Source organism: Panthera onca, chromosome B1 (assembly GCF_046562875.1).
Source record: "Panthera onca isolate mPanOnc1 chromosome B1, mPanOnc1 haplotype 2, whole genome shotgun sequence".
Taxonomy (NCBI): domain Eukaryota; kingdom Metazoa; phylum Chordata; class Mammalia; order Carnivora; family Felidae; genus Panthera; species Panthera onca.
Window position 1 is genome coordinate 67198827 of NC_138342.1, and position 21574 is coordinate 67220400.

The following is a 21574-nucleotide window of genomic DNA, read 5'->3' on the forward strand; positions in this document are numbered from 1 at the left end:
AAAACCTTATAATCCTAAATTTTACTTGAAAATTAAAAAAAAATTTTAAAGAAAATTAAATACTGAAAATTTTAATTGAAAGTTACATATTGAAATTTTTTTCACTGAAAATATATCAATCCTTTTTTCTCTTTTAAAAAAAGTATAATGGGGCACCTGGGTGGCTCAGTCAGTCGAGTGACCAACTCTTAATTTTGGCTCGGGGCATGATCTCGCGGTTTGTGAGATCGGGCCCCTCGTGATTTGTAATTATTTCTCTCCCTCTCTCTCTGCTCCTTGTTCTCTCTCAAAATAAATAAATAAACATCATAAAAATAAAAAATAAAAGTATTTCCTAGGTTGTCTATTGAAAAACATTAGAAATAATGACCAACCCAGTAGCAGTGTGCCCCCTTAGCATCTAGATTATTGTCTCTAAATACCATTTTACACTAAAAAGAATAAGACCTAATTGCTGATGTCAGGCAGGAAACATATAAGCCAGAAACATTTTGTCATACCAGAAAAAAAGGAAGCTTTCAAAGTTCACTGTACTCTTGTCAAAAGACTTTAGGAGCCAACTTGAAGTAGCTAACACTTGTCAGTAATGGAATAACTGAACATCAAAAAGAATAATAACTGCAGTGGATTGTAACACATCATATATGTTAAAACTCCCTTGAGTTCCTAGATACTATCAAAGAGGGGGAATAATCCCTCATCAGTCAGCTCTGGAAGATTCTAAGGATCCACCTCATCACTCCAAAAACCAATAAATAAAAGGCTCAACCATTTATTCTGACTTTCTTATATGAACTGTACTTCAGATAAAACAAATAGTTGATAGGGAAAAAGGTTGTTGTTTTTTTTTTTTTGGTCTTTATATAGACCAAATATAGAAATACGCCAGCTAATAAACAAAGAAGAGGTAATAAATTTCACTATTTTACAATCCCTAATGTAATAATAGATCTAGGCAGTGATCATTGATGACTGAAAAAATTAGGTGAAACGCTGATGGGGAAATTCATAATAAATGAAATGAAACTGACTCAAAATACCTAAACCCATTGGGGCACCTGGGTGGCTCAGTCAGTTAAGCGTCCAACTTCGGCTCAGGTCATGATCTTGCAGTTTGTGAGTTCCAGCCCCACATCCAGCTCTGTGCTGACAGCTCAGAACCTGGAGCCTGCTTCAGATTCTGTGTCGCCCTCTCTCTCTGCCCCTCCCCCGCTTGTGCTCTGTCTCTCTCTGTCTCTCAAAAGTGAATAAATGTAAAAAAGAAATTTTTTTTTAAAATACCTAAATCCATTGATTATTCTCCTAAGGTCACAATAAGGGAGACAATCAGTCATCAGTTATGTGTTTCTTGGTGTCACACAGTAAGTAGTATATAGCACACATCTGAAGTAGGCTTGCCCAAAACATCAAACCTGAATAGGACCAAGCCTTTATATCTAACTACCAGTTTACAGGAAATAGAGAGATCAGTGACCACATTAAATGATACACAGCAATCCAATCAGCAAAATCCAGAATATGAGAAACTCTACAAGACAAATAATCAAATTTCTTCAACAAATAAATTGCAATGGGGAAAAAGTTAAGGAGAATCCACAGATTAAAAGAAACTTATGCATATCAACTAAATGCGGACTTTAGATCCTGGATCAGCAAAACAAATGTTAAAAAACAAAACAACTATGATTTTTTTTATAAATTTGTTACAAACTGGATGTTTGATGATATTAAGGCATTTTTATAGATATGATAATGATGTTGTAGTTTTATTTTTAAGAAAAATGAGGCCATATCTTTTAGAGATACAAACTGAAGCATCTACAGATTAAAATGATAGAATGTCTGGGATGTGCTTTGAAACAATACATTTGGGGAAGAAGTAATTGGTAGTAGTATAGATGAAACAAGATTGGCCATGTGTCGATACTCGGTGATGGGTGCATAGGGATGGGTTATACTGTTCACTCTGCATTATACTGTTCACTCTGTATATGAACTTTTCTGTATTAAAATATTCTCAGTGTAACTTTTTTAGTTTTCTAATTATGTATTTAACAAATGAGTACAAATCAGCAGCCTAAAACAGCACACATTTATTATCTCCCAGGTTCTGTGGGTCAGGAATCCAGGCAGGACTTAACAAGTTCTCCTCAGGGTCTCACACAAAGTTGCAGTGAGTTTGTTAGCCAGGCTGTGTTCTCATCCAGGAGCTCTGGGGAAGATTTGGCTTCCAGGCTCATTCAGAGCCTGTTGCAAAATTCATTTCCTTACAACTGTGCCAGGGATGCAGCTTTTTACTGGCTATTGACCAGGGGACACCCTCAGGTCCTAGGAACTGACAACAACAGGTCCTTGCCAGTTGCTGTCCTCAGTATGGCTGCTTCCCTGTCAAGACCAGCAGAGGAATCTCTCTCACTCCAGTCTACTAAATATTATATAATGTGACATAATCACAAGAGTGACATCCCATCACCTTTGCTACTCTTAATTAGAAGCAAGTCACACTTGGGGGTGGGGAGGGGCGGTTTACAAGGATGTGATACATTGGGGGTCACCATAGGGTGTGTCTACCACAATGCCTAAAAAATAATTAAGGATAGATGCTTTTATATTAAATTCATAAATTTTTTATGAAGAATTCTGCATATTCTACACAGCCAAAATATATTATTGACAGAGCTCCCCCAAAACTAGTTACCATATGAAAACATGCATATTTTAAGCAGTAACACATCTGACATCAAAGACATTTCTTTTTAACATTTATAAACTAACATTAAATCTGTAGCATTAAATCTGTAGAAAATTTTTTAAAGTTGTTGAATTTCTTATACTATAATTAACAAAAGAAATATGTTTTGAGAGATTTAAATATATGTGTGTGTGTGTGTGTGTGTGTGTGTGTGTGTGTGTGTATAATCTGCATGCCAATGAATGGACTATAAATACATTATCTTAACAAATCTTAAATGATTCTCTTAGGTTAAGAAACTTAAACATTTTTTAAAAGGAGAGAAAGAAAAAAGGAACAAAAAGAAAAATAAAAAATTAACTATTCATCTTAAGTCAATTATATCTGCAAAGACCTTATTTCCAGATAAAGTAACATTCACAGGTTCCTGGAGTTAGGAATTGAACATATCTTTTGGGGGACACAGTTCAACTAGCAACCTCCTCTTTTCTACATTTACCTAGTGAGCTCCTCACAAAACATCAATTGTAAGTTGCATGGTCCAGTAACCAACAAGATCAGAGTTCTGTCTAAGGTGGATTTGACCACTTGCCAACGAGCAGGGTTTTTTTTTAATTTAAAATATAAGGCTTATTAGTTGGGGCAACTGGGTGGCTCAGTTGGTTGGGCATCTGACTTCAGCTCAGGTCATGATCTCGCAGTTCATGAGTTCGAGCCCTGCGTCGGGCTCTGTGCTGACTGCTCAGAGTCTGGAGCCTGCTTCAGATTCTGTGTCTCCCTCTCTCTGCTCCTCCCCCACTTACGCTCTGTCTCTCTCCTTCTCTCTCTCTCTCTCTGTGTCTCAAAAATAAATAAAGCTTAAAAAATAATGCTCATTAGTAAAGTAAAATAATACAAAAGTATATGAAGCAAAATACGAGTATCTCCTACAATCTCAGTCAAACCCCCTGAGGTGAGCACTCTTAACAGTTTAGTGTATAACCTTCCAGAATTATTTATATGTATAAACATACATATAAATATAAATGTATGCACATGTAAGTATACATTTTTGTATACATTATATGTTTATAATATATATAAGTTTATGCATACATTTTAAATTCACAAAACTAAGGTCATTAATACAATGGGTAAAGGCTTGATCTCTGGAACTTGAGTCTGAATCCTTGTTTTGCTTCTAGCTGTGTAACATTGACTACCTTATTAATTTCTCTCAGTCTCTGTTTTCTTCTTTAGAAAATAAAAGATGATAAAAGTACTACCTTATACGGTGGTTTGGAAATTAAATGAGTTAATATGTGTGAAGTGCTTAAAACAGCACCTGGCACATACTAAGTGTTCAATAAGTTATTATTTAATATTGTTCTGCAGCTGTAGCTTTTTATATATAACGCTACATTGGAATGACCATTTTTGTTAACATGGATAAAGTGGACCACATAAAATAAGAACAAAGGACAAGAACAATGAATGGAAAACAGTAACAAATATGGTAAATATTAGTCCAACTATATCAATAATCACTTTAAAAGTTAATGGTCTAACTTTTCCAAAGAAAACATCCAGATGGCTAACAGATACAGGCAAAGATGCTCAACATCACTCATCATCAGGGAAGTATAAATCAAAACCACATTGAGATACCACCTCACACTGGTCAGAGTGACTAAAATTAACTCAGGAAACAACAGGTGCTGGTGAGGTTGTGGAAAAATGGGAACCCTCTTGCACTGTTGGTGAGACTGCAAACTGGTGCAGCCGCTCTGGAAAACAGTGTGGAGGTTCCTCAAAAATTAAATATAGAATTACCCTACAACCTAGCAATAGCACTACTAAGAATTTATCCAAAGGATACAGGAGTGCTGATTCATAGGGGCACATGTACCCCAATGTTTATAGCAGTGCTATCAACAATAGCCAAATTATGAAAAGAGTCCAAATGTCCATTAATGTCCATTGATGAATGGAGAAAGATGTAGTATATGTATGTGTATGTATATATATATATATATATATATATATATATCCATCCATTGATGAATGGATAAAGAAGAGGTAGTGTATATATATATATATATATATATATATATATATATATATACTACTGTACTACTATATATATATGTGTGTGTATATATATATATATATATATATATATATATATACATATATATATATACTACTCAGCAATGAAAAAGAATGAAATCTTGCCATTTGCAACAAAGTGGATGGAACTGGAGGGTATCATGCTAAGTGAAATAAGTCAGAGAAAGACAGATATCATGTTTTCACTCATATGTGGAATTTGAGAAACTTAACAGAAGACCATGGGGGAAGAGAAGGAAAAAAAAGTAGTTACAAACAGAGAGGGAAGCAAACCATAAGAGACTCTTAAATACAAAGAACAAACAGGGTTGAAGGGGCGGAGGCGGGGGGAGGAGGAATGGGTGATGGGCATTGAGGAGGTCACTTGTTGAGATGAGCACTGGGGTGTTATATATAAGTGATAAATCACAGGAATCTATTCCCAAAGCCAAAGGCACACTGTATACACTGTATGTTTGCTAACTTGACAATAAACTCTATAAAAAAATAATAATAATAAAGTTAATGATCTAAATACACCAATTAAGAGACAGATTGTAAGGTTGTTTCAAAAAATTGTCAAGAGAATGAGAAGACAAGCCACAGACTGGGAGAAGATGTTTGCAAAAGATACATCTGTTATCCAAAATACACAAAGAACTCTGAAAACTCAACAATAACATAAAACAGCCTGATTTAAAAATGGGCCAGAGGGGCGCCTGGGTGGCTTGGTCGGTTAAGCGTCTGACTTCGGCTCAGGTCATGATCTCACGGTCCGTGAGTTCGAGCCCCGCGTCGGGCTCTGTGCTGACAGCTCAGAGCCTGGAGCCTGTTTCAGATTCTGTATCTCCCTCTCTCTCTGCTCCTCCCCTGTTCATGCTCTGTCTCTCTCTGTCTCAAAAATAAATAAACGTTAAAAAAAAAAAATTAAAAAAAAAAAAAAAAAAAAAGGGCCAGAGTCGCCTAGGTGGCTCAGTCAGTTAAGTGTCCAAGTCTTGATTTTGGCTCAGGTCATGGTCTCACAGTTGTAAGATGGAGCCTTGAGTCAGGCTTCATGCTGGGTGTGGAGCCTGCTTAGGGTTCTCTCTCTCCCTCTCCCTCTGCCCTTCCCCCCACTCTCACTTGCACATGCGCATGCTCTCTCCTTCTCAAAAAAAGGGGGGGAGGGGCTAAAGGAGTGCCTGGCTAGCTCAGTCTGTAGAGGATGTGACTCTTGATCTCAGGGTTGTGGGCTATAGCCCCATGTTGGTTGTAGAAATTACTTTTAAAAATAAAGACTTTAGGGGCACCTGGGTGGCTCAGTCGGTTAAGCTTCCGACTTCGGCTTAGGTCATGATCTCATGGTTTGTGAGTTCAAGCCCCAAATTGGGCCCTATACTGACAGCTCAGAGCCTAGAGCCTGCTTCAGATTCTGTGTCTCCCTCTCTCTGTGCTCCTCCTCCGCTTGCACTCTGTCTCTCTCTCTCTCAAAACTAAATAAACGTTAAAGAAAATTTTAATAAATAAACATGAAAATAATTTTTAAATAGAAAGGCCAAAATTCAAAACACTGACAACACCAATGCTGACAAGGAAGTAGAGCAGTAGGAATGCTTCTTCACTACTGATGGGAACGCAAAATGCTACAGTCACTTTGGAAGACAGTTTGGCAGTTTCTTACAAAACTAAACATACTCTTACCATATGATCCAACAACCACACCTTTGTTATTTACATAAGTTGAAAAGTAATGTCCACACAAAAGTCTTCATACAGATGTTATAGCAGCTTTATTTATACTTGCCAAAACATGGAAGCAACCAAGATGTTTTTCCATGGGTAAATGGATAAACTGTGGTACATCCAGACAATTGACTATTATTCAGCACTAAAAAAAAAATGAGTAAATCAAACCATGAAAAGATATGTGGGAAACTTAAATACATATTACTAAGTGAGGGGCGCCTGGGTGGCTCAAGTCAGTTAAGCGTCCAATTCGTGGTTTCAGCTCAGGTCATGGATCTCATGGTTTCATGAGTGGAGCCCCACACCCGGCTCTGTGCTAACAGCACAGAGCCTGCCTGGGATTGTCTCCCTAGCTCTCTGCCCCTCCCCCACTCGATCTGTCTCTGTCTCTCTTGAAATAAATAAATAAACTTAAAAAAAAATACATATTACTGAGTGAAAGAAGCCAATATGAAAAGCCAGTACTTGGTTCCAACTATATGACATTCTGGAAAAGACAAAGCTATGGAGACAGTAAAAAGACCAATTGTTGCCAGGGCTTAGGGAGAAGGGAGGCATGAATAGGTGGAACACAGGAATTTAAGGGCAGTGGAACTGTTCTGTGTGATACTGTATTATGGTGAATACATGTCAGTATACATTTGTCCAAACCAAGTGAATGTACAATACCAACAGTGAAACCTAATGTAAACTATGGACTTTGGGTGATAATGATGCATCAGTGTGGGGTCATCCATTGTAGCAAATGTACCACTCTAGTGCAGGTTGTTGATGGGGAGCTTTGGGGAGGGGGAGGGGTGTAGGGAGGGGATAAGGGGTATGTGAGAACTCTATACTTCCCACTCAATTTTACTATGACCCTAAAACTTCTCTTTATTTAAAAAAATTTTTTCAATGTTTATTTTTGAGAGAGAGAGAGAGAGACAGAGCATGAGTGGGGGAGGGGAAGAGAGTGGGAGACACAGAATCAAAGCAGGCTCCAGGCTCTGAGCTGTCAGCCCAGAGCCTGACGCGGGGCTCAAACTCACCAACCGCAAGATCATGACCTGAGCAGAAGTCAGACACTTAACCCACTGAGCCACCCAGGCACCCCTAAAACTTCTCTTTAAAAGTCTATATAAATATATAAATAAACAACTTAAATTTTTAAAAAGACTTCCACCACTGATTGAATATATTGAAATATCACTCTTCCATCCACCCTCTCCCCTTTTTTAGCAAGATTAAGGTGGGACAAGTTGAAGTTTAGTTGATTCCTTATGCTGAAATACAATTGAAATGCGCCTTTGACACTTTTGTTCTAATTTGTACAATCTATTATCATAGATTTTATTTATAGAAAATAATATTTGTATTATATTTCATTTCTATATAGATGCAATACAATAAAAATCAAGGTGATAGCTCAATATCTACACTGAGGAGCCAAGTAACTGAAGTAAAAAATATTATGTCCAAAAATATTGATGAAATTTTGGAAAATGAAGAAAGATTGAATATCTTCACTGATAAAACTGATGATCTCCAAACAACTGTAAGTGATGTTCACCTGTCTTGATATCCAAACAGTGTCTTAGGACTTGAGACAAATGGCCAAAAGGAAATACTGTGAGGAATATCAGGAATACTGTGAGATAATCCTATGTCACCAAACTATGGCTTTATCAAAAAATTATAGGGGCTCCTGGGTGGTTCAGTTGGTTAAGTGTCCGACTTCAGCTCAGGTCATGATCTCATGGTTTGTGAGTTTGAGCCCCGCGTCGGGCTCTGTGCTGACAGCTTGGAGCCTGGAGCCTGCTTCAGATTCTGTGTCTCCCTCTCTCTCTGCCCCTCCCCTGCTCATGCTCTGTCTCTCTCTGTCACTCAATAATAAATAAATGTTAACAAAAATTAAAAAAAAATTATAAGAATGCAACTAAAGTATTAATTATAAAACAATGAAAATTTAAAACCCATTAAAGTAGGAGGTACTTATTTGCATAACAGATGTATTTCTTACATTAAAAAACACACAGATTAGTCAACAAATAAATTTCAAGGGAAAAAAAAGAGGGAGAACTTACCAAAAAAATGGATTTAGAAGGTGTATCATTTCAGTGTGTGGTCTTTATTTGAAATTTGATTCAAACAAACTCTAAACATGAACATTTACAACTTCATGAATAAGTAGATATTTGAATTCTGACTGGATATTAGATGACAGTAAGAAATATTATTGGTTTTTAGATGTAATAATGGTATTATGGTTATGTTTTTAAAAAGTCACTTATTAGAAATACATATTAAAATATTTTGAATGAATTTATGTAATGTCTGAGATCAGCTTCAGAATAGTTCAGGAGTGGGGGAGTAGAATGAGGTATAAATGAAACAAAATTGGCCATAAGTTGATAATTGTTAAAACTAGATGTTGAGTATATAGGGTTTCTTTATACCATTCTGTCAATTTTTGTATGTGTTCAAAATTTTCTATTAGAAGATAGTTTTGGGTGCGCGTGGGGGCACGGTCCATTAAGCGTCCGACTCTTAATGTCAGCTCAGGTCATGATCTCACAGTTCATGAGTTCGAGCCCCACATCAGGCTCTGCGTTGATGGCATGGAGCCTGCTTCTGATTCTGTGTCTCCCTCTCTCTCTGTCCCTCCCCCATTCGCACTCTCTCCCTCTCAAAAATAAATTTTAAAAAAAACATTAAAAAATTTGAAAAAGAAATTAGACTATGATTAAAGTCCCTGTGTACCTTTCCCAAGCCCATTCCCCTTCCACACCAGAACCACTATCATGAATTTGATATGAATCATTTGTATGCTTGAGTCCTGATTTGTATCTGTAGGTATATATGTATCTACATTCTTAGTTTGCATTTTTAACTTTATGTTTGTGACATTATAATGTACATATAATGAACTAAAACATAAGATTTTAGTTCAACATTATGTTTATGAACTGTATTTATTTGGACACACTTAGCTTTATCAGTTTAACTTCTGACAGCATATCATTACTATTTAAGTAAACGTAGTCGGGGGCGTCTGGGTGGCTCAGTCAAGTGAGCACTGACTCTTGATTTCAGCTCAGGTTCATAATTTCAAATTCGTGTGTTCAAGCCCCACATCCAGCTCTGCGCTGACAGTGGAGAGCCTGCTTGGGATTCTCTCTCTGCCCATCCCCCATTCTCTCTCTCTCTCTCTCTCTCTCTCTCTAAATAAAATGTAAAAAACTTAAAAATACATAAACACAGTATACTTATTTTTTCTCCTTTTAATAAACATTAATGTAGATTCTAACTTTATTATGAACAATACTGCTTTGAACAACTTATTCATATCTCTTGGTACACTTTTGCAAAACTGTTCTTTTTGTTTATTTATTTTGAGAGAGAGAGTGCACATGGGAGGGCCATAGTGTGGAGCCTGATGTGGGGCTCCAGCTCACAAGCTATGAGTCGTGACCTGAGCCAAAACCAAGTGTCAGTCACTCAACTGATTGAGTCACCTCAATCAGGTTCCCCTGCAAAACTGTTTCTAAGACAGTGATCTGTAGAGTTTTTTGGTCATGCATACTTATTTGTAATTTTACAAATTTACAAGTGCATTCTTGAGAATGCATTTAGATATATAGCTAAATTATATATTCTTCTATAATAACACTATATAATATAAAGCATATAGGAAAGTAGTAATTAAAAGAATGGGATGAAGATGAAATAAAATATTAAATAATTTGGCTTTTTAAGAAGATTAAAACTGTTTCTCTCCGATTAAGAAAAATATTAATAAGAATGTTTTTAATAGTAATTGTGATTAAAAGTCAGATCTGATTATAATCATTATATTTTTATTTCTAAATATGGCAGATGAAATACTCAAACTAGAAGAGATATATCCTCTTTGCCATGTTTTTGTTGTTTATGTTTGCCTTATTGGTATAATTTTTTTTAAGTTTATTTATTTATTTAAGTAATGAACTCACAACCCCAAGATCAAGAGTTGCACACTCTTCCTACTGAACCAACCAGCACCCCTTTATTGGTAGAATTTTTAAGCCACATGTGTACTTTTTAGTTTAGTTAAAACTAAATAATATTGCCCATAAATTCTCTTCCCCAGATGCATGTAAATTATAGGAATTGCAATACACTACAGGTAAATGGATAAAGGGGTAGGCAGGGGTCAACTCTTTGTCACTAGGGAATTTACACTTTACCCCTAAAAAACCTTAAGCGTCCTCATGTATCATTTTACGTACACACTTAGGGAAGGTGTCAGCACCTATCCATATGTTGTACATTAATACATGTTCATTCCCTTCCTATTTTTTTGATTAAAATAAACAAAGAGAAGTTCTAAAATTAATTTCCTGCTTTCCAGTGGAGCATCTCACGCAACTCCCTGGGATGCTTGATCTCATTGTAGAACCCTCACTCTGCTATATGTAGAAAGAGAAATGAAATTGCTGGATCTTAAAATATGTGCATCTTTAAATTAACTAAATACTTCAAAATTCCTTAAGAAGTGTTGTGCCATTTATACTTCCATCAGTAGTATATGAGAGTTCTGTTGCCCCACATTCTTTCTAATACTTGGGATTATGAGATTATGATTTTTAACAATCTGTAAGGGAAAGAAGATAACTATTGTCTTAATTTGTGTTTTCCTAATTTTGAATGACATTGAACAATTTTTATGTTTATTAACTATTAGAATTTGTTCTGTGAACTAACTGCCTGTTGATATCCTTTGCCCATTTTGCTAATGTGAATCTTTATCTTTTAAAATAATTTATAGGAAATACATAAAATACTAATGTATAATAAAGGATAAAAAATGGTATACAATTCTTAGTTGTTGATACTTAGTTGTATAAAGTGTAAATATGTTCTCCCAGTATGTGGCTTGGCTTTCAGCTTTATGTAAAATACCTTTTTTAGGAAAGAAGTCTTTAACTTTCATCTAGGCAAATATATCTATCAGTCTTGTCCTTCATGGTTTATGCTTTTCTGGGTCTTGTTTAAGAACTCCTTTGAGGCACCTGGGTGGCTCAGTGAGTATGCAACTCCTGGTTTGGGCTCAGGTCATGATCCCAGGGTCCTGGGATCAAGGCCTGCATTGGGCTTTACACGGAGTGTGGAGCCTGCTTGAGATTCTCTCTCTCCCTCTGCCCCTCTCCCCTGCTAGCGCTCTCTCCCTCCCTCTCTCAAAAAAAAAGAACTCCTTCCTTTCCCAAAGTTATAAAGATATTCTTACATTGTTTCCTAAAAGTTTTAAATTCTGCTTCTTAAACATGGATCTTTAAAACATCTGGAATTTTGTTTTTTGCATAGAGTATGATGTAGGAATCAAAATTTTATAATTTTCTGTACAAAAAATCAGTTGCCCAAACACCATTTATTGAATAGCACTCAGCCTTTCCAAGTTTGGTTTGTAACGCCAATTATATATATATTTACATATATGTATATATGTATATGTATGTACATATATGTATATGTAAATATATATATATACTCTATTCTTTTTTCTTTTTATTTAATTTATCTAAGTAATCTCCATACCCAACGTGGGGCTTGAACTCATGACCGCAAGATCAAGAGCCACATGCACTTACGAGTAGGCCAGCCAGGTGCCCCTCCCTATACATATTTAATATCTACTAATCCATTTCTTTATCCTTGGACCAGTACTGTACTGTTTTAATTACTGTGGTTTTATAAGAAGTCTTAATATCTTATAGTGAATGGTATTCTACTTTTTGAAAATTGTGTTAGCAAGTCTTGCTTTCTCTTTCAGTGAATTTTAGAATCTACATCTTGAGTTACACACACACATACACACACACACACACACACACAATTTTAGGATGTTAGTTGGAATTACATTAATGTGGGGAGGATTGACATCTTTAAAATATTGTTTTCACATCTCTGAATGTGCTAGGTCTCCATTTTTCTAGGTCTCTTTCTGACTCTGTTTTTTGATTAATAGGAACACAATCAATTTTTGCATACTAATGTTGTATCCTAAATCTTACTGAACTTTCATGGTAATATTATCTATGGATTTCTTTGCATTTTTACATAAAAATTTTATCATATACTAAATAATGACTATATTTTTTTCATCCTTTCCCATATATATTCATTTTTTAATTTTTTTTTGTTTAAGTAACCTCTACACCCAACATGGGGCTCAAACTCACAACCCCAACATCAAGAGTTACATGTTCCACCAAGAGCCAGGCACCCCTCTTTATTTTTGCTTGTCTTACTATGTTATCTAGGAATGCCAGTAAAATATTGACTAGAAATGGTGATACCTGAAATACTTGTACGCAATTTAAAACCCCAACATCAAGAGTTACGTGTTCCACCTAGAGCCAGGCACCCCTCTTTATTTATTTTTGCTTGTCTTACTATGTTATCTAGGAATGCCAGTAAAATATTGACTAGAAATGGTGATATCTGAAATACTTGTTCCCAATTTAAGATGAATATTTCTTTTTTTTTTTATAATTTTTTTTAATGTTTATTTATTTTTGAGACAGAGAGAGACAGAACATGAACAGGGGAGGGGCAGAGAGAGAGGGAGACACAGAATCCGAAACAGGCTCCAGGCTCTGAGCTATCAGCACAGAGCCTGACGCGGGGCTTGAACTCACGGACCGTGAGATCATGACCTGAGCCGAAGTCGGACGCTTAACCGACCAAGCCACCCAGGCGCCCCTAAAATGAATATTTCTAATGCTTCCCAATTAAGTATTAAATTTACATTCAGATTTTGATAGATACTTTTTAACAACTTATAAATCTTCCTTTCTATTCTTTATTTGCTAAGAAATTTTATCATGAAAGGGGGTTGAATTGTATCAAATGCTATCTTTACATTAATTGAGATAGATTTTTCTTCTTAAACCTGTTAATATGACAAATTTCACATTAAATGTTTGTATGTGTTGTAGGATTCACTGCTATAGTTTTACCTTTGTTGCCTCAAAAGACTGACTCTAGCCGTGTATAAAAACTTATACTATATGCTATATGCGGTTGTATTCTTAACTTTTGTCTTGTGCCTGTGGTTGGTTTAATTTCCTCATTCTTAGCCTTTCAATTATTTTAATCAAGTTGTTTTTTGTTTTGTTTTGTTTTGGTCTTTTCAAAGGACCAGGTTCTGCTTTATTTTCCATTTCAAAACTTGGTTGATTTTGAATCTTTTTGCTTCTAGTCGTTTCCAAGTGCCTGTATCCACATGTAAAGTTCTTTTCTGGACAATATTCTGAAACCCGGTTATTTCTTTGCTCCTGCTCCTGCTCCTTGCCCTCATGCCTCCCTCTCAATTTAAAGACAACTACTTTGAGGCCATTAGGCTTGGATAGGAAGCATATTGCACCCTTAACCTCGTCTCCACCACCGGGCAGAATCTTTTTTTTTTTTAATTGAGGTAAAACTCATATAAGGTATAATTAACATTTTTAAAGTATACAATTCAGTAGCATTGAATACATTCACAGTATTGTATATCCAACACCTTACTAGTTTCAAAACATTTTTGTCACCCCAAAAAGAAACCTCATATCCATTAAACAATTATTCCCCAGGCCCTGGCAACCACTAATCTACTTTCTGTCTCTATGGATTTACCTATTCTGGCTATCTCATATAAATAGAATCATACAATCCGGTCTTTTGTGGCTGGTTCTTTCACTTAGCATGTTTTCCTAGTTCATCCATGTTGTAGCATATGTCAGTAATTCATTCCTTTTTGTGGCTGAGTAATATTCCATTTTATGGATACACCCCTATTTGCTTATCTATTAGTCATCATTTGGTGGACATTTGGGTTGTTTCTGCCTTGGCTATTGTGAATAATGCTATTAACATCCATGTACAAATTTTTGTTTGAATACTTGATTTCAATTCCTTTGTGTGTATACATAGGAATGGAATTGCTATATCATATGGTAATTCTGTGTTTAACTTTTTGAGGAACTTCCAAACTATTTTCCACAGTGGTTGAACCCAGTAATGTAAGAGGGTAGCCACAAGTACCCACCAGTAATGTAAGAGGGTTCAGATTTCTCCATATCCTCTCCAACACTTGTTATTTTCCATTTTTTTAATTATAGACATCCTACTGGGTATGAACTAGCATCTCACTTTTTTAACTAGCATCTCCTTTTGATTTGCATTCCCTCAATGACTAATGATGTTGAGCATCTTTTCGCATGCTTATTGGCCATTTATAGATCTTTGATGAAAGTCTGTTCAAGTCCTTTTCCCATTTTTTTTTTTTAATAGGTTTGGAGTTTTTCTGTTATCGAGGGAGGACAGAATCTTCTTAATGGGCGTTTGTCATTAAAGACCTTTTCAATATTTCTATTTCTGGACCAAAAAAACAAGCTTATCTAATGTTTCAGTGTTCCACATTTCTTCACCCTATTCCTTTTTCATTTCTTCTTGCAAACCAGCCAGTTGGTACCTTGATAAATGCAGCCAGTAACAAGAACTCACACCATTACCATTCTGTTTTCCAACATTTTCTTCCAAAGTGAAAGACTCAATAGGCAATTTGCCTTCCAAGTTGTCACAGGCACTGGTAAAACTATCCAGTGTTTTATTCTGAAGAATATAGGTCTTTATCTTTCCAGCCTCTAGTACCAGTTTCTTCACTGCCTACCACCTGATGGTTAAGCCAATGCCACATGTTTTAGACTCTTTTAATAACATCTCATCCTACTACCAACTGCAGTATTAGAGAAACACTAACTGTTGAACTAAATAAAGGTTTATTTCTTGGTTGCATAACAATTTAAAACAGGTTTTCTGTGGGCATAATTTCACATGGCAATCCAGGAACCCAAGCTTTTTCCGTTTTGTGACTCTGCCATTGCCTGGGGCCTTAGAGTCTTTCCATTTCAGGTGGCAGTTGGTTAAACATGGAGTGGAAGAAGCATATTTGCTTATAGCCACTTCAGCCCAAAAGTGACACCATCATTTCTACTCACGACCTATTGGTAAGAATTAGTCTTACAGCTTTGCATACGTACAAGAGGCAGAGAGGGAAACAGCACAGAGTGGGGTGAAGAGCCTGATAAATGTGGTCTGTGATTGGAGAGTCCTTGCCAGCAATAATTCTACATTATGAGAGGGGAACTAAAGTCTGCAGTGGATAGCTGGCTGTGTTTATCACATCTGCACTAAGGAAATTCTAAAGGAGGTATTTTAGGTAGTTGGAAAATTCTCTCTGAGGAGAAATCTGACTTTCAGCAAAAAATTAAAGAGCAAAGAAAGTGGTAAAAGTGTAGGTAACATAAAATGAATATTTAGTTCAGTACAAGTGGTGAGAGGTGGTTGGATTCTGTATACATTTTGAAGGTGGAACAAATTGGAGTCGCTGACAGATTGCATGTGTGGTGAGAGGGAGTTAAGGAAGACTCCAAAGTTTTGAGCCTAGTTAGCAGGAAAGATGAAAATTCAATATAGTTCCATGTTCTCCTCATGGAGCCCAGAGATTAGCCTGCTGTGCCTGTGGGCAGTGAAATCCCAAGCCCTGGATGACAGAAACCAATGTCCTCACCCTCTCAAATCCAGACAAGCTGCACCAGAAGTGCAATTTCTCACTGTTTGCCTAAGTTTCGGCACCAGGCTGTACTCTGACTTTCTTCCCAATTCTGCTATGAATTTAAGTTTGCTTATTATATTTTATCTAGCATTTCTGAGTAGTAATAGTGGCAGGAGGGTTATGGGATTACTTAGTCTACCATACTGCCAGATCTATTAATTTATTAGATTTTGTCTTTTTTATGGGGTAAGTGGCAACATCTAAATCCCACAAAAAATATGGCAAAAAAAAGTAAGAGATTTTATTTCACTTTACTGCCTTACCTTCCAAACAAATCCCACTTTTATGCATACATGATTATATGAAGAAAAAAATGACTTCCTCTTTGAGGACAGTTGAGTAGAAGCAGCTCAATAAAACATATTTGAAGTATTTTACAGTTTTTCTCAGAATATTTTTCACACAGATACCACATAATCATTCTCACAAAAACCTCTATTTTTTGACTTGCAAAATTAGTTACCTCTCTTTTTCCCTTGATCTTTATATAAAAGACTACTGAATGTCCTTAAGAAGCTGATTTGGGGGCACCTGGGTGCCTCAGTCAGTTAAGCTTCCAACTCCTGTCAACTCAGGTCATGACCTCATGGTTCTTGACATCGAGCCCTCTCTCCTTCTCCACCCCTGCTCTGCTTATGCTCACACCTGTGCACAAGTGCTCTCTCTCTCAAAATAAATAAGCTTTTTTAAAGGGGGAAAAAAAAAAAAAAAGCCCATTTGGCTTTTTAACAAAAAGGCCAGTAAGCTTTCTCTCAGTCTGCCTACAGATAAATATGGGTCATGGATTTTTATTTGACAAATTAAACAGATACATTTATCTTGGCATACACTCAAAATTCCAATAAAATTATAGGTAAAGCAATAATTAGGAATTTTAATGTATAAATTACTAGGACAAAAAACAAAGGAAAAGACAACAGGTAAGAGATGGCAACAATTTTGGAAGCTAGAAAACCAATTATGAGTACTTTTTAACCTTTTTAGTAGCAAAAACCTCAAAACCTAAGTTTGTACCAGAAGACATTAAGATGTAAACTGATCCAGGCCATAGAACTTTGGAAAGAATCAGAAATTGAAGATACATGGTACTTGTAAAAGTAGACATGCAATAGAAGTCTCAAGAGGAGACTGGGTATAAAGTCTTTAAAAGGAACATGTTACCTGCAGAGCCTCTTCCCTACATTTTAGAGCCACATCACTTCCTCTCCTTACCCCTGACAAAAGGATAATAAGTACCTAAAGACAACAGACCAGAGAGGGTCTAAATTCAGAAACCATATGCAGTTGAGGCCAGAGTGACCAGCATATTAAAATCCGATGGATCAAGTGAAAAGTTTTATCCTGAGTATCTGTATCTTTGAATATGGTGACCATTCCCCAACCTTTCTCTGTCTTCAGAGAAATAATAGAAAGTAATGCATCCCTGAAACAAGAATGAAAAGCTATGTAAAAGCTTATTCATAGAACAAAAGAGATCTTTTGGAAATTAAAACAATAGTAAAAATTTTAAATTCAGTAGAATTATTATAATATAAAGTTGAGATATTCTCTCAGAAAGGAGAGCAAAAAGAGAAAGAGGAAAGATAAGACAGCGAATCAGTCTGAGATCCAACATATGAACAACAGGAGTTTCAGACAATGAAGAAATCAAACGAGAGAAAATTAGAGGCATACAAGAAAAATTCCTAGAACTAAATAACACGAGTTTCCAGATTGAATGAACAAAACAAGGACCATAGCAGGGCATGTATGTAATATTGAAATTGTAGAACATTAAAAAAGGAAGAGAGATTTTAAATGTTTTCAGAGAGAAAATACAAAGACTTGGCAATTAGAATAGCATCACATTTCTCAATAGCAATATACGGGTGCTAAAGAAAAATAGAGGAGTATTCTACGTTAAGCACTGTTGGGAATACAGCAGTCAATGAAACAGACCAAAATCCCTGCCTTCGCAGAGCTTACATTCTCAACACACAATAAATAAGATTTACATAATGTTAGATAAGAGATAAATACCTTGAACATGTTAATTTTTTATGATTATTTTTGAGAGAGACAGAGACAGAGTGCAAATGGGTTAGGGGCAGAGAGGGAGACACAGAATCCAAAGCAGGCTCCAGGCTCTGAACTGTCAGCACAGAGCCAGAGGCTCAAACTCACAAACCATGAGATCATGACCTGAGCCAGTCAAGACGCTTAACTGGCTGAGCCACCTAGGCACCCCAAGAGACAAATACTTTAGAGAAAAATAATGTATCGAAGGGAAATAGGGTTTCTGGGATGGAGATGGGGGTAGCGATTTTAAATAGGGTTTTAAGGGATAGTGGCATTTAAGTAAAATCATAAAGTGAAGATGAGGAAACTGGGGCTCAAAGAGTTATTAACTTGGTCACAGTCACAGAGTTAATTTAATTATTTATTAATAAATTCTATTAATTTATTAAATATTTATTAAATAATAAATATTTATTAAATATATTTATTAAATATTAATTTATTAATATTAATAAAATTACAGCTGAACTCAATGAGTAAGGCACCTGGAATCTTGGTGCATCATTTTATAAAAGCTGTGCAGACTTTGTGACACTCTCTGGGATTGCTCAAAACCAAGCTAAATCTGTTCTTTTACATAGCTTTATTAGGTATTGAAGTGTGTCCATTAATCCAGATACAGAAAGAAAACATTAAATTTGTGTTTATTTTTATTTCAGGCCAAAGAGTCCCAAAAAACAAGAAAGATTCTCAGGAGGATATGGTGGAAACACTTCAGAAAGATTATAATCATCACTGTGGTAATTCTCCTCTCAATCATCATCATTCTTTTAAGTACAAATGTAATACCAACCTGACCCTGACCCTTTTTCTCCCCATCCCCAGCAGTTACCAATAAATTGTTGTGTGTAAATAGAGAGTTCTACAATCAACAATTATGAAATAGCATTCTCCAGTGGTAGGAAGACTGAAGGAAGAGGGTTTTGGAAGTTTTTCCTTGTCCTTGTAGTGTGCTTTATTAATTTTCGTACCTCTTCCATTTCTGTAATGCTGCCAGTTTTTTCCCCACTGCTCCAGCTACTTCCCCAGCCTCTCTGCCCTTTGTTAAGATTAAAAGCACAAACCCTGGAATCAGACCACTGAAGTTTAACTCTCCACCCTGCAAGATACCATCAGGTGACTTTGGACAAGTTGTTTAACCTGTGTCTGTTTCCTCATCTGTAAAAGGGAGCTAGTAATAATACCACATAGAATTATGTCTACCACATAGTAAATGCTATTTAAGCATTAACTATTACTTAACAGGAAAAAAATGATTGCATTTTTGGCATTAAATCCCTAATATTTTCCTTCTTACTCAGAATAAAAATGACTGTGATCTCATTAATTCCCTTAGAAATAGAAGTCTTGTGGTGCCTGGGTGGCTCAATTGGTTGAGTGTCCAACTCTTGATTTTGGCTCAGGTCATAATCCCAGGGTCATGGGATCGAGCCCGACATTGGACTCTGTACTGAGCATGGAACCTGCTTAAGATTCTGTCTCTCCCTCTCTCTTTGCCCCTCCCTTGCTCTAAAATTAAATACAAATAAAAATTAATAACTCTTCACATGAGTACACAGTCCAGAAATAAACAATCACCTCTTCCACAGATTCTTTCATTTGAAATGACTACTCACACCATTGTTTTATACTAGACATTTCCTTGGGTAAAGATTTTAAAATTAGGAAGCTGTATTGTATCTCCAGTAAACCTGGAGATTTCCTGTCCCATTTTACCACCCTAATAGCTTTCCCCCTACATTTCACTCAATAACCTCAAATCACTAAGATATCTAATAACCAAAACATCCAGCTTCACTTTGCAGTTGGTAACAAGGTATCATGAGTTGTTTCTTAAATGGGAACTTGAGGTCTAAAGTCAGTTTTAAAAATCACTTAGTGATCCATGGGGAAGAGTAAAAACATGGGTTCCTATCTGGTAGATAGCTCATTTTAATTCTAATGATCAAGTATCAGCACTTTAAATAGACACCAAGCTTGTTATTCCTCCAGCACAGTATCACCTTTCCATGCACAAAGTATTTTTTAAAGGATTTTAAATGTTAGAAACTTTAGAGTTTCTGTAATTTATGTCAGGAAAAAATGGGTGTTATATTGAATATGTACTCTGATATAATGCACTAAGTGCTTTGGAGGAGGAATGTCTCATTAATTTTACAATGACATAAAGAAGTAAAAACTATTAAGTATAATGTAAGGCACATAGAAAAGTGCTGTGTAAATATTTGCTCATATTATCTTTATTTTGCAGATCAGAAAATAGCCAAGTTCAATGACATGTTCAAGGTCACACACCTAGAAAGCTGAGATTTTATGAATTCAAGTCCTGGCTGTTGTATATATGAAATCTGTATCTTTAACTCAGAGTATCTTATCTGACCCCTCAATTGTGGTCCAGATAAGACACATGGAATATTTTTGCTTTTTGTAGGTTGGTAGGTTGTTTGGGGAGGGGGGGGGGGGAGGAGACAGAAATTTAAAGAGCATTGTGAGAATTGCCATGTATTTTGCTATTATTTTAAAAGTCTATATAATGTGTCTCCCTTACATTTCTGTAATATATTTATAAAACAATGTATTTGTTTCCTGATTGCCAGTGAATACTAGCATATGTATTGCTAGAAGACATGAACCTAAAGATCACTTAATCTACCCCCTCCCCAATTTTACATATTAGGATGCCAAGACCCAGGAGCCTAAAAATGAAGAGCATGTTGTGACAAGCTCCTCTCCACTTGCAGCACAAATAAGACACAAGCTATCACTCTGGTTCCAGGCTATTAAGTCCCACATAATGCTGGTTTTCCCAGTCTTAGAACTGTCTTAGAGCTTAAGAGTTAGGAAGAAAAGCACTCGTTTAGTAAGGAGTGTTTATCTGCTATTTATGCTACATCTGTCAGAAAATACCTGAGTAGATAGAAACAAATATTAAGGCAATCTTAGACTTTTCATTGATTTATGCATCCAAACATTGTTGAGCTCCCACTCTGCACCAAAATAGTTCTAAAACATTACAATTTTATTGTAAGTTACCACATCAATAGAGATAACTGATGTTTGAGAAATTAGTGGCTATACACGTTAGTGTAAGAAATGGACCTAATCCCAATGGAAGCTAACATTCCAGTTGAGGCAGCAAGACTGAAAAAAATCATAAGCACATTTAAAACAACGCCTATTTAAGTGGCACATTGTGCAGCAGAGAATAAATTCAAGAAAGATAATGATCAACACCAGCTCCAGTCACTGATGGAGATTTTGTGGGTTGTAAGTGGGGCTGGTAATTGGATCTTACTAGAAATTGAATTTATCTTGGGGTGCCTGGGTGGCTCAGTCGGTTAAACCACATCTAACTCTTGATCTCAGCTCAGGCCTTAATCTCTGGGTTGTGAGTT

General features: G+C 36.1%; 1 protein-coding gene across 4 annotated transcripts in view; it reads left to right on the forward strand.

Annotated features, from left to right (window-relative positions):
- Nucleotides 1-20803, forward strand: part of LOC132692371 (uncharacterized) — a 34383-nt gene extending 13580 nt beyond the window's left edge. For 2 of the 4 annotated variants that reach the window (XM_060654767.2, XM_060654769.2), the window contains 2 exons: nt 7881-8039; nt 18839-19036. In XM_060654767.2, coding sequence (XP_060510750.1) covers nt 7881-8039; nt 18839-18976 — 297 coding nt within the window. In that variant the 3' untranslated portion in view covers nt 18977-19036. Of the gene's footprint in view, nt 1-7880; nt 8040-18838; nt 19037-20430 lie in introns of those variants that run through there. The other 2 variants (XM_078445986.2, XM_060654768.2) reach the window with 2 other exon arrangements.
- Nucleotides 20804-21574: the final 771 nt, after the last annotated feature.